The sequence below is a fragment of the Cebus imitator genome, unplaced genomic scaffold (assembly GCF_001604975.1).
Source record: "Cebus imitator isolate Cc_AM_T3 unplaced genomic scaffold, Cebus_imitator-1.0 Scaffold141, whole genome shotgun sequence".
Lineage (NCBI taxonomy): Eukaryota > Metazoa > Chordata > Mammalia > Primates > Cebidae > Cebus > Cebus imitator.
In genome coordinates, this window is record NW_016107456.1 from 3,163,303 (window position 1) to 3,177,101 (window position 13,799).

At 44.3% G+C, this 13,799-nt stretch overlaps 1 protein-coding gene across 4 annotated transcripts in view; it reads right to left on the reverse strand.

Annotated features, from left to right (window-relative positions):
* Positions 1-1,126: 1,126 nt before the first annotated feature.
* LOC108313710 (TOX high mobility group box family member 2-like) overlaps positions 1,127-13,799 on the reverse strand; it is a 93,005-nt gene continuing 80,332 nt past the window's right edge. For all 4 annotated transcript variants that reach the window (XM_037743350.1, XM_037743348.1, XM_037743349.1 and 1 more), the window contains exon 3: positions 1,127-1,423. In XM_037743350.1, the coding sequence (XP_037599278.1) occupies positions 1,142-1,423 (282 nt within the window). In that variant the 3' untranslated portion in view covers positions 1,127-1,141. The remainder of the gene's footprint in view (positions 1,424-13,799) is intronic.

Sequence of the window (13,799 nt, forward strand, 5' to 3'; positions counted from 1 at the left end):
CCCTCTGGCTCCAGGTCCTTCTTCTCCAGCCCAATAAAAACAATGAACCACATGCCGTTCCCAAGCACGGCACGAGCACCCTTGCCGCCCCCTTTTGTACCTGTTATTCCCCCAGCCTGGGAAAGGTTCTTCTTGCCTTTGTCTGCCTGCTACATTTTTACCTATCCCATGAACTTTAACTCAGTAAACACCCTCTTCTCTGGCAGCTTAAGCAAGATACAATTTTTAAAATTACATTTAAATTTAAATTACAAGTGATCCTCCCACCTCAACCTCCCAAGCAGCTAGGACTCCAGGTGCACGCCACCACCCCTGGCTAATTTTTTGTTTTGTGGACAGGATCTTGCTATGTTGCCAAGGCTGGTCTTCAACTCCTGTACTCAAGCAATTTTCCTGACTCAGTCTCCAAAGTGCTGGGATTACAGATGTGAGCCGCCATGCCTGGAATACAGCATTTCTTTTCTTTTCTTTTTTTTTAGTTAGAGGGTCTTGCATGTTGCCCGGAGTGCAGTGACTTTTCACAGGCACGATCCCACTACTGGTTAGCACGGGAGTTTTGACCTGCTCTGTTTCCGACCTTGGCCAGTTTACCCCTCCTTAGGCAACCTGGTGGTCCCCCACTCCTGGGAGGTTACCATATCGATGCCAAAGCTAGTGTAGCCAACTGATTTGCATAGTGCACTACAGCCCAGAACTCCCAGGCTCAAGCCATCCTCCCACCTCAGCCTCCCAAGTAGCTGAGATTATAGGTACACACCACTGTGGCCCGCCTGCAAGTCATTATGAGGCGATGAAACGTTCTAACATCAACTGTGTTAATGGTCACACAACTCTGAATATACCAAAAGTCATTAAATAGTATACTTTAAATGGGTGAACTGTATGGAATATAAATTATACCTCAATAAAAATGTCAAAAAGAGATTATACTATTAACAAATAATGCAAACCAATACCAAGATATCGTACACAGAGCTCCAGAAAGGAGCAGCGTGCTGACATTAGATTTCTCTCCACGCCCATCCGCTGTGTTCCACACACTCCCACGCAAGCAACCCACTGAACCCAGACCCTGCCCTTGAGCAGAGGGTTCTTACCAAAGCACCAACATTCTGCTTCCCTCTCAACCCCCACCCTGCTGTCACCAGCAGGACCATGACAGGTAACAGGGACTCACCGTGGGCAGCTGGCCCGACAGCAGGTGGCTGTCCTGTGCTAGCATGTTGGACACCATGATGGCTGGGAGGTCCATGGCCTGGTAGGAGTAGGCAGGGAGCAGACCGTTGGGGGCGAGGCCGTGGCACAGCGAGTGGTAGCTGGCTTCGTGGTCCCCCAGGTGCAGGAGGGATGGCTCAGGGAGGTTGGGAGGTGTTATTGGGGGGATCTCATAGTCTTCGTTGTTCTCGCTCTGGCCGTTGTAGGTCTAAAACATCAAAAAGACACGTCGTCGGGGGTCAGTGCCTTACAACCATAGAACATACCCAACAGCGCCAACAATGGCACCAACAATAGCAATAGCAACGCTTTGGCAAAGAAGAGAAGGGATATGCCTCTGCAAGGCAGAGGGTCAAGATGGTGCCTTGACTCGATCAGATTCCTGCCCTATCCCCAAACAGATGTTTCCTCCCACCAGAGGCTCTGCACACACAAGCCTGCCCTCCTGGAGAATGGGGACCGGCTCCCCATGTTCCTCTCTGATTTCCCACCAGATCCGCCCTCACAGTCCACCTTGGGTCCATCTTTCCTGCCCACCCATGTCACGGATGGGACTCAGGTCCAAGGAGGAAAGCCATTCATCCAAGGTTGGGGGAAGAGCTGGGAATGGAGCTGAGGTGTCCTGATCCCACGTGTGGTGATTTCTCCAGGGAAGCCAGACCATTTTCTCTTGTGCTCCCAACCCTCAGCCCAACCAGGGCTTCTCAGCCTTTCTCATCTCGGCGAACGGCACAAACATCCAAGCAGGAGCACAAGCTAGAAACCAGGAGTCACCTGGACACCCTCCTTTCCAGGCCTTCCTTGTTTATTTTTTCCCACCTTGCCAAACTGTCCTGGAACCTCCAGGAGGCTGAACAGAAACAGTGAGAGCAGACATCTCGGCCTTTTTCCTTATCTTAAAGAGCTCCATATTTCACCACAAAGGATGACGTTTGCCACGAGTTCTTTGAGGTCTTCTTTAGCAAATTGAGAGGCCTTCTGGTGGGTCAAAGTGTGTGGGTTTATTAAAATTGTGCATGGCTTTTCGATTTTATCAAATTCTTTCCCCCTGCACCTACTGACAGGCTTAAATAACCTTTCTCCTTTAATGCAGTTAATACAGTAAATATGTAATTTGGTTTTCTAATGGTAGATCAATCTGGCATTCCTGGAATAAACCCTATTTGTCCATGACATTTTATTCTTTTTGTAAGATTGTTGGGTTGTGTTGGCTGATGTTTTGTTTAGGACTTTTGTATCAGGTTCACAAATGTGACTGGCCTATAATTTTTCTGTCTCATACTGTCCTTTTTGGGTTTTAGTACCAAGGGCACATTAGCTTGAGAGTTCTTCTTCCATTTCTACACTCTGGGAGAGATTAGACCCAGCAGAAGAGAGATGTGTCAACTGGAAGATGACTCTGAAGAAATTATCCAGCATTCAGCATAGACGGTCAAAAAGGAAATACGAAAGAGAGTTTCTGTGCACAGGGGACAGAGTAAGAGTGTCTAATGGACACGTCTTCGATCAGCATTCTGGAGCGAGAAGACTGAGAGAATAGGTCAGGGGAGAACTGAGGAGATAATAGGTGAGAATGTTCTAAAACAGAGGAAGGATATCAAAGGCATTGGTAAACATAAAGGTAAATGTTTTTCACACTTTCTTTCATTTTTTTTTAACCGGACATAAAATAATGGTACATACTTGTGGCATACACAGTGATGTTTTAATACAAATAATGCATAACGATCCTATCAGGGTAATTGGCATATACAGTATCTTGAACATTTATCAAATAACATCTTCTAGCATCGTTGTATTGTTTGTTAAGTGCGCGTGTTAAAACAGCGAAGGTCACTGAGCCTGGCACAGGACCTGGTTGGTGATGGGCCGGTCCCCTGAATGTCTGCTGGGTGAAGTCACTGAGCAGTGGAGATAGCTGGGTGTGCGTGCGTACAGCCCGTGGCAATGACAGAAAGCACAAGATCCCTAAATGCCACGGGGGAGAGCCCTAGACTATCCTTTACAGCCATAGAACAGACTGAGAGGTACGTGCTTTGCCACCCTGGGATCCACCCCTGGGACCCAGAACCACATGGTCTCCTGCTCAGTGGCCCCCTCTGCAGGGCTGTGGTGGGATGATCTCACAGATGGGCAGTCATCTGGGAACAGCCATGACTATGCCCACCTTCCTGCTTCACCCTCTCCTTCTCTGTTCTCATGCTGGGGTTCCTCAGGCTCAGTCCTGAGCGCCCCTCTCTTCCTGCCTTGCATTGCCTCCCCAGTGAACTTCGACCAGTCTAGGTTTTCTAGATTCTTGTTTAGATGCCACATTTAGACCTCCAGCCTTGGTCACTCATCTGAGCTCCAGGGCTGAGCCCCTCCATGCCCAGTCAATGTTCTCATTTGTTGGTCATAATGCCCCTTCCCCTGCTGTGCCCCTGTGGCCTCCCCATCTCGGCAAGTGACAGCTGCTTGGAGAATTTTTCCATCCAGTTCATAGAGCCAGGAATCTGGGACTCACCCTCTGGCACCTCTCAAATCCAGTGAAACATCTCCAAAATATCTTTACAATCTGTTTCTCTCCATCCCCATTGCCACTAGTCCAGGCCACTGCCACCTCTTACCAACCCTTTGTATTGGCCACTCTGGGCTGCTCTGTTTTCTTTCTGTAGCCAGAGTGGTCTCCATCAAGATGATCATCACACGATGTCAATCCCACGTCAAATGATGAGCTCCCCACTGCCTTCGGGATGAAGTCCACAGTCCCAAATCCAGCCCTGGAAGTCCTTGCATGGCCTGGCCCTGCCACCCCTCTAGTCACAGGGACCTCTCCTGCCTCTGCGCTCTCCCCTGTGCAGTTCCCTCTCCTGGACTGCTCCGCCCGCCACATGTGGTCCCTCACGTGGCTCGTTCCTACTCATCCTTCCACAATAGATTTTGTTTAAATGTCTTCCCTGATACTCCAGGGTAGATCAAATCCCATTACATGCCCCAAGATTGCCCAGAATGTTGCTGTGGAGACACTCATCGCATAAGTAGCTAACTGACTTCTTGTGTGGTTATTTGTTTGATGTTTAATGTGCATTTTGCTCCCTATATCCCCAATGCCTCAGTCAGAACCTGGCACAGAGTTGGGTACAAACTAAGAGCTCAGAAACAATGAGCTGGCCTGTAATCCCAGCACTTTGGGAGGCCAAGACAGGAAGATCGCTTGAGCCCAGGAGTTCGAGACCAGTCTGGGCAACATGTTGAAAGCCTGTCTCTACAAAAAAATAAAATAAAAATTCGCTGGGTGTGGTGCTATGCGCCTATAGTCCCAGTTACTTTGGGGGCTGAGGTGGGAGGATATTTGAGCCCAGGTGGTCAAGGCTGAAGTGAGCTGTGATTGTGCCACTGCACTCCAGCCTGGTTGACAGAGTGAGACCTCATCTGAAAAAAAAATGAGTTGAATGGACAGCCAGGTCCTGGGGCAGATGCTATAAAAATGCATCTCACTCAACCTTCAGGACTGCCCTGGAGGTGGGAACTACTGTCCCTATCATGCAGGAGGCAGTGCCGTGCAATGGTTAAGAGCCAGGCAGCCTGGGTTTGCATCCTGGCTCTGCTACTTACCACCTGTGTGTGACTCTGGGTACATTACTTACTCTCTGATACAGTTTGGATATTTGTCCCCTCCAAATCTCATGTTGAAAGTGATCTTAGTGTTGGAGGTGAGGCTGGGCCAAAAGTATTTGGGTCATGGGGCCGAGCCTTCAGGAGCGGCTTGGTACCCTCCCTGCGGTAATTAGTGAGTTTTCGCTCTATTAATTCACACAAGAGCTGGTTGTTGAAAGAGACTGGCACCTCTTACCCCCTACCTCATTCTTTCTCTTGTCATGTGACAAACCTGCTCCCCCTTCGCCTTCTGCCAGGAGTGAAAACTTCCTGAGGCTTCACCGAAAGTTGAGCAGATGCGAGTGCCTTGCTGATACAGCCTGCAGAACCATGAGCCAATTAAACCTCTTTTCTTTGCAAACTATCCAGCCTCAAGTATTCCTTTATAGCAATGCAAAACTCACTAAAACACCCTCTCTATGCCTCAGTTTCCTCATGTGTGAGAAAGTGGGTAAGGGCAGTATGTATCTATAGGGCTGCTGTAAAGAGTAAATGAATCAGTAACATGTAAGTTTCTCAGTACAATGCCAGCAGTCAGTGATGTCAGTGTCAGTTATTATCACTAACCTTGTTGCCCTCATCTGGAGTTCCAGAGATGGTGGGGACTTCCCCAAGGACACAGAATAGGTAAACAGTAGCACACTGGGATGTGGGGGACAGGGACACACGAAGAGGGTGAGTAGAGTCAAAATAATTGCAGGTCGTCATGAATACTATGATACTACAGGGAACATACACAAGGGATTGTGGAGGGAGCATCAGAGGAGTAGAGTTTTGCCTTAGAATGGGCAGAGGGGTTGGGAAGGCTTCTTCCTTGAGGCGACGACTATGAACTGGAAAGCCGGCAGTGGGACTCTGTTTTCTGGGGTGATGTGATATCTGTGGCTTATCACACCTAAACGCAATCGGCCCCCGGCCCATCTCGGTGGTCAGGCTGAAGACAGACATCACCCTGTGTTGCTCAGACCTGTGCTGTGTGAGTTAGGAGCATTCATGAACGAGGATCCTGAGCCAGTGAGCTGCTGTTTACTTACTCTGTGTCTTTGGGAAGTCCTTAAACTGTCTTGTCATCAGTTCCTAGCACAGTGCACAGTAAAGACTCACTACAACACAATAAATGAGCATGGGAAATGAGGGAATGTCCCAGGCTCTAGTTTCAAACCACATCTGTCCTTCCCAACATACTCTACGCCCCTCAGCCACCTGCTATTCATGTGCTTTGACTGCCACCTCCCTCCCTGTCCCTCGGCACCGCTAAAATAGGTGCTGGCACAGAGCAGGTGCCCGGTGAATGCTAAGTGACTGCTCAAGTCCATTCCTTTCAGTCAAAAAACAAAACCTCAATTTGCTGGCACCGGCCCAATTGACCAGAAGCCTTTTGCAAAAATAAGCATATGCTGTATCAAAATATTGGAATCACACAGTTATGACAATTCACTTAAAGAGGCAATTAGCACACTTAAAAATAACTAAGCATGCAAACACGTACATGCCTCTTCTGAACGCAATCAAATCCTACATGCATGACACTGAACACAGACCAACTTGTCCTGAATACCTACTGCGTGTCAGGCACTGAGCCCAGCATGTCCATATACATTCTCTGTTTAATTCAGACATGTTCTGTAGAGAAATAATTATTGTCTTCATTTTGCAGATGAGGAATATGGAGCTTAGAGAGTAGAGGTGCCACGTAGCTAGTAGGTCTAGGTTTTGATTCAGACCCAGGTCTTGTGACTCCAAACCCAGAATTTTCCTACAGCAGAATTAGCCATTCCATGCTGCCTAATTTTCTCACTACACTGGCATCCTCATGAACATACAGAAAGAGATGCCAAGTCAGAAGAGCCTTGCCAGTTAAAAATATTAGTAAAATCTTACAGGAAATCTGCAAAGAGTTGCCTCTTCCTTTCCACCCATTTTTTCTCAAACCCAACCTACTCCGATCATGTTTTCATCCCATTTCCACCAAAATGCTTGGGAAGGTCATCAATGACCTCCAACTTCCTAAATCCAATGGTCAATGCTCAGTCTTCACCTGGCCATCCTACTTGACCTTATCAGTGGAATTTTATATAATTAGTGCACCCTCCTCCCTGGGAGCAAACTTCTTCACTTTGCTTCTAGAACACCAGAGATATTGGTCCTTCACTTGGCTTTTGGGACACCAGAGATACTGGTCCTTCAAAATCACATACATTTCTTCTATATGTCCTTTGTTGGTTCCCATTCTTCTCCTTAATCTATTGATGATGCATCCCAGAGCTAGGATCTCAGACCCTGCTCTAAACACACTAAACTCCCTGATGCTCTCATCCAGACTTGTGGGATTACGGACCATCTGTATGCTGCTGAGCTCCAATTCTTACCTCCAGGCCAGACCTTCCCCTGAACTGCAGACTCATCTAGCCAACTGTTATTTGTTCTTCCCTTTGGATGTTAATCGATATCTCACATAACTTAACACATTTAAAAGGGAACCTGCCCCTCCCACAGACTCCTTCACCTCAGCTAACAGCCGCTCCATCCTTCCGGTTGCTCAGGCCAAAAAACCAAGGTATCACCCTTGACCCCTCTCTTCCTCTCACATCCTACACAAAATCTGTCCAGAAATGCCATCAGCTCCACCTTGAGATGGGACCACTGTGGTCTAAGCCATTACCCTCTTTGCCCAGGATGACTGCAGCAGTCTCCTCCCTTGCCTTGGCCTCCCTTCCTCTATCCTTGCTAAGGTTCATTCTCACTCCAGAGCCAGAATTATCCTGCTAAAAGGTAAGCTCTGCTCACAAACCTCTAGGGCTCTCCTCGCTCAGAGAAGGAACAATGGCTCCCACATCATGCTATGTAGTCTTGCTCTCTCCAACCCCACATGTCCTTTTTCACCTCTCTGATGTCATCATCTCCTGTCCCCCTTGTTCATACCACTCCAGCTACTCCAGACACATTTCTGCCCCGGGGTCTTTGCAATGGCTGCTCCCTTCCTTTACAATACTCTTTTCTCAAATATCCACCCAGCCTACCGTTCTTTCCCCATTGAATGGTCTTGACACTTATAGAAAATCAACTGGCCATAGATGTATTGGTTTATTTCTAGAATCTCAATTCCATTCCATTGTTCCATATGCCTGTCCTCATGCCAGTACCATGTTGTTTTGACTACTGTTGCTTTATGGACATTGGGAAGTATGAGTCCTCCAGTCTGTTACTTTTCAAGATCATTGGTGCTATTCAGGGCCCCTGGCAATTCCATATGAATCTGAGGATCAGATTTTCCATTTCTGCAAAAAGGACAAGTGGAAATTTGATAGGGATTGCACTGAATCTGTAGATGCTCAAATAGTATTGCCATCTTAACAAGATTAAGTCTTCCAATACACAGACATGGATGTCTTTCAATTTATTTAGATCTTTAATTTCTTTTGGCAATGTTTTGTAGTTTTCAGTTTAGAAGTTCTTCCACTTGTTGGCTAAATTTATTCCTACATCTTTTATTCTCTTAGATGTTGTTATATATGGAATCATTTTCTTAGTTTCCTTTATGGATTGTTCATTATTGGTTTATAGAAATACAAGTGATTTTTCCATAACGATCTTGACCTGAAACTTTGCTGAATTCATTTATTAACTATTTATTAAAATTTTAAGGAAAAGCAAAAATATTATACCATTGGAGGAGCAAAAGGAAGTAGAAGAAAACAAAACTTTATCAATCTAGGAAAATCTGCAAAGAAAATAGGAATGAACTATCATAAATAATAATAATCTTCATAAAATGGCAGCATTAAGACTAAATATTCATAATCACAATAGGAATGATTTCAATTGCTTTATTAAAAGACAAAAAAATTCTATTAAATCAATCAAAATAATCAAAAATAAATATTTTTGATTAAAATAAATACAGCATATAATTTATAATAGACATGCCTAAAATAAAATAGCCTTTAAGTTTAAAAATAAATAAACATCAGGCAAGCACGGTGGCTCACACCTGTAATCCCAGCACTTTGGGAGGCCAAGGCAGGCAGATCACCTAAGGTCAGGAGTCCAAGACAAGCCTGACTAACATGGTGAAACCCCATCTTTACTAAAAATACAAAAATTAGCTGGGCATGGTGGTGGGTTCCTGTAATCCTAGCTATTTGGGAGGCCGGGACAGGAGTATCCCTTGAACCTGGGAAGTGAAGGTTGCAATGAGCTGAGATTGTGCCACTACCCACCATCCTGGGTGACAGAGCGAGAATCTGTCTTAAAACAAATAAATAAATAGATAGATAGATAGATAGATAGATGTATCAGGCCAATAAAAAGCAGAGTGGCAAAATTAATAACAAATTAAGTACAAATCAGGGCAAAAAAAGCATTTAAGATATCAAGAGGAATGCTTAAGTTGATAAATAATATAAATCCACTAAGAAGAAATGACGGACAGAAGCTTTTATGTACACTGACAAAACCACAGAAATTTAAAATGCAAAAAACGGTTAGGACAAAACCATAAACAAAGCGGGCAAATTAGTCAGATAAAAATGAGTAAGGATTGAGGATTTGAATAACACAATTCACTCTTTTGATTTATTCCTTTGAAATGTCCGTGGAATACTTATAAAATATAACCATGTGAGCCACAAAGAGAATCTCAAACTCTTCGAAAGATAGAAATTATATAGTTCATGTTTTAAGGCCTAAATGCACTGATATGCTTTGGTTCTACATCTCCACCCAGATCTCATATCGAATTATAATTCTCAGAGTTCAAGCAGGGCCTGGTAGAAGGAGATTGGATCATGGGGGCAGATTTCTCCCTTGCTGTTCTCATGACAGTAAGTTCTCACAAGATGGGGTTGTTTGGAAGTATATAGCCCTTCCCCCATCTCCCTCTCTCTCCTGCTGCCATGTGAAGATGTGCTTGCTTCCTCTTTACCCTTCCACCAGGATTGTAAGTTTCCTGCAGCCTCCTCAGCCTTGCCTCCTGTACAGCCTACAGAACTGTGAATCAATTAAACTTCTTTTCTTTATAAACCACTCAGTCTCAGGTAGTTTTTTACAGCAATGTGAGAATGCACTATGGCATGCACCAACCTAATTATTAACAAAAACAAACAAGGGAGAAAAAGAGGGAGCCCCCTCCCAAAAAAAAGACAAAGGGAGGGAAATCCTCCTACATACTTAAACACTTTAAGAGCAACATCTAAGTAACTTCTAAGTCAAAGAGGAAATCACAACTGAAATGATGAGAACACTACCTGACAAAACTTATGAGAGATGGACAATGAAAAATTATACCTTTTAATCGAAATAAATGTATTAGAAGAAAAGAAAGACAAAGTAAATAAACTCAGCACTCAACTCAAGAAGGTAGAAATAGAATAACAAAATAAACCAAAAGTCTGTAGGAGAAAAAGTAATAGAAAACAAATTTTAAATATGAAATATAAGGAAGAGATGGCTTTTTGAAAAGGCTAATAAGTAACCACTGATAAGAAAAAAGAAAAACATACCCAAAAGGGAATGAAAAGTATATTATTTCTTTAAAAGTCATTGAGAATTCCTTTGATATAGTATTGGGCCAATTTTGATCAATGTTTATAATTTTCAACTTTTTAATTCTATCATTTACATCTTCTAAACAACTATTACTTTTCTTTTTCTGCTTGATCCTTTGGTTTCTGAGAGAAATGTGTTAAAAAATTCTACTGTGATTGTGATTTTATCAACCTGCTGTATTGCTTCATATATTTCAAAGCTATGTTACTTTATATATTTTTTGCTTCATATATTTCATTAGGGAAACTCTCATATATTGAGAGTTGATTGGCAGAAAGGGCTCTGGCTTTGGAGTCACACTGACAGGGAATCCTACTTGCTGAGGGCTTCTGGCAATTTATTCAAACTGCCTACTATTCAGTTTCCTTGTCTACAAAACCCCACTTAAGAGCCCAAAGAATTATACAAGGAAACAGATGGGAAAACACATTAATAGAAAGTTAGCATAAATCCCCCCCACACACCCAAGGAAGGAAAAAAAGACTTCAGTTGATAAGCAGAACAAGTATAAAATGGCATTTCCATTTTACAGATGAGGAAACTGGTTGAAAAGGGAAAAATGACTTATCCAAAGTCACATGGGTAGCATTTATGAAAATGAGGACCAGAAGCCCTGCCTACCAGTAGCCAATGTTTTGCTCTGCCACCGTTCAAGCTCCTCCCAACACACACATGAACCCTGGTTAGGCCAGGATGGGCCTGCTCCACACGTCTTGTTCCAGTGTCATGTTAACCACGTTTTCTTTCAGTCTAAACAGTGTCCTGGTTTGGGCCATAAATTATATAGTCGCCCTACCATCTTGCCATTTTAACAAGTAAAACCCACACCAGCAAGAACATCTCAGCTACAACATCACCGAACATTAGGGAAATGCAAATCAAAACCATAATGAGATACTACCTCACACCAGTCAGAATAGCTACCATGAAAAAGTCAAAAAAGAACAGATGCTGGCAAGGCTGCAGAGAAAAGGTAACACTTAAACACTGTTGGTAGGAGCGTAAATTAGTTCAACCATTGTGGAAAGCAATACAGCAATCACTCAAAGAGCTAAAAGCAGAACTACCATTCAACCCAGCAATCCCATTACTGGACACATACCCAGAGGATTATAAATCATTTTTCCATAAAGACACATGTATGCAAAAGTTCAATGCAGCACTATTCACAACAGACATAAAATCAACCTGAATCCCCATCAATGACAGATTGGATAAAGAAAATGTGGTACATGGCACATACACAACACAGAATACTATGCAGTCATAAAAAAGAATGAGATCATGTCTTTTGCAGGAACATAGATGGAGCTGGAGACCATTATCCTTAGCAAACTAATGCAGGAACAGAAAACCAAATACCACGTGTTCTCACTCATAAGTGAGAACTAAATAATGAGAACTCATGAACACACAAAAAAGGAACAACAGACACTGAGGTCTACTTGAGGATGGGAGGAGGGAGAGGAGCAGAAAAACAACTAATGGGTGCTAGGCTAAATATCTGAGTGATAAAATAATCTGTACAACAAATCCCCATGAGAAAAGTTTACCTACGTAACAAACCTTCACATGTACTCCTGAACCTAAAATAAGCATTTAAAAAAAGCCACCTCAGCTAAAAGACTGTAGTGCAATTCAGTGTTTCTCAACTCTGTTGCCTCAACAGGAAAATGGTATCTTATCCAAACTCCAAACCACCAACTGGAGCCAGGCTACTAGCACTGTAACTTCTTATCACGGGCATAGTGATTTTATGAATTCTGCAGGGAATGACATGCAATTTTGTCAGGCTTGTCTGTGTCCATAATGACCGAGTCAAATTAATCATCCCAGATAATACCTCTGTGACACCCATCCCAGAGATACTGAATAGAATCTTTCTGATTCCAGTCTCACCATACATCAGATCTGGAGTATTGCAGCACTTCTGAAAATCAGGACTATTATGCCTTTTGCATTGCCTGTCATTTTCCTGGGCTAAAAACGCTTCTTAAAAAATAAAAATCTAAAAGTCCATACCATACAGAAGCCAAACGGGAGTGAAAAATACCGTTAAAATGAAGCATGGATTCTGGAGGAGGTGGAGGAGGGGAAAGTAATATCTTTTTCAGCCTTTATCTACAGGCAGAACCTCCAACCTGAGCCAGGGCATTTACACAGGAGCGCGTCTAACACCGACCCCCGCCCCCGCCCCCTGCCGGCAGTCTGCCACGCTTGCCGGCCACGCCTGCTGGCCACGGTTGCTCTGTGGCTGTTCCTGATCCTGAAATGCTTGGATCAGGGCAGACAGAGGCATCATAATGGGACAATGACAGGCAGTCACATTAGACAGGAGTTTTGTTGACTAAAACCTTATCTAGGAACAAACATGATAATCCTCACGTGTTCTCGCTCAGGACACAATCTGACTCAAGCTAAGGTTCCAGCAGCATTCTGGGTGGTTCACCAGGCAGGGCCGGGGAGGCTCCGGAAAGATAAATGATTGGTGGGTGGGTTTGGATTTTTTTTTTTCCTCCTTTAGGAAGAAGCAGTCCCAGCAGAACTCAAGTAGCAAAAGTGACAAGGCTGGGGATAACTTGTGGGCAGCAGCATTTGAATGAGAAGAGGCAGCCTGAACTGGCACTGCCCCCGTTTCACAGATAAGAAAGCTCACTTTTCCAGTAAGTGGCAGGCTTTTTTTTTTTTTTTTTTTTTGGGAGACAGGGTCTGGCTTTGTAACCCAGGCTAGAGTGCAGTGGCACAATCTCGGCTCACTGCAGCCTCTGACTCCCGGGCTCAAGTCATCCTCCCATCTCAGCCTCCTGAGTAGCTGGGAATACAGGCACAAGCCACCACACCTGGTTAATTTTTTTTGTACAGATGGGGTTTTGCCATGTTGCCCAGGCTGGTCTCAAACTCCTGAGCTGAAGCTACCCACCCACCTTGGCCAAAGTGCTGGGATTGCAGGCGTGACCCACCACGCCCAAACCGTTTTTTTTAATTGGCTGGAGTACAGTGGCATGATCACAACTTACTGTAGCCTCAACCTCCTGGGTTCAAGCAATCTTCCCACCTCAGCCTCCTAAGAAGCTGGGACTACAGGCGTGTGCCACCACATCCTACTAATTTTGTTCTTTTTTCTTTTTGTAGAGACAGGGTCCTGCTGTATTGCCCAGACTGACCTCGAACTCCTGGCCTCAAGCAATCCTCCCTGCTTTGCATTCCAAAGTGCTGGGACTATATTCGTGAGCTACCATGCCCAGCCTTCAATGACATGTTTATAGCTACCTATCCACTGCCTCTTTGATACTTTCCCTTGGACGTCCTAGAGAAGGGCCCAGCAAACTTTTTCTGCAGATAATACCTACTTTTAGCTTTGTGAGTCATATGGTCTTTATCACAATGATTCAACTCTTTTG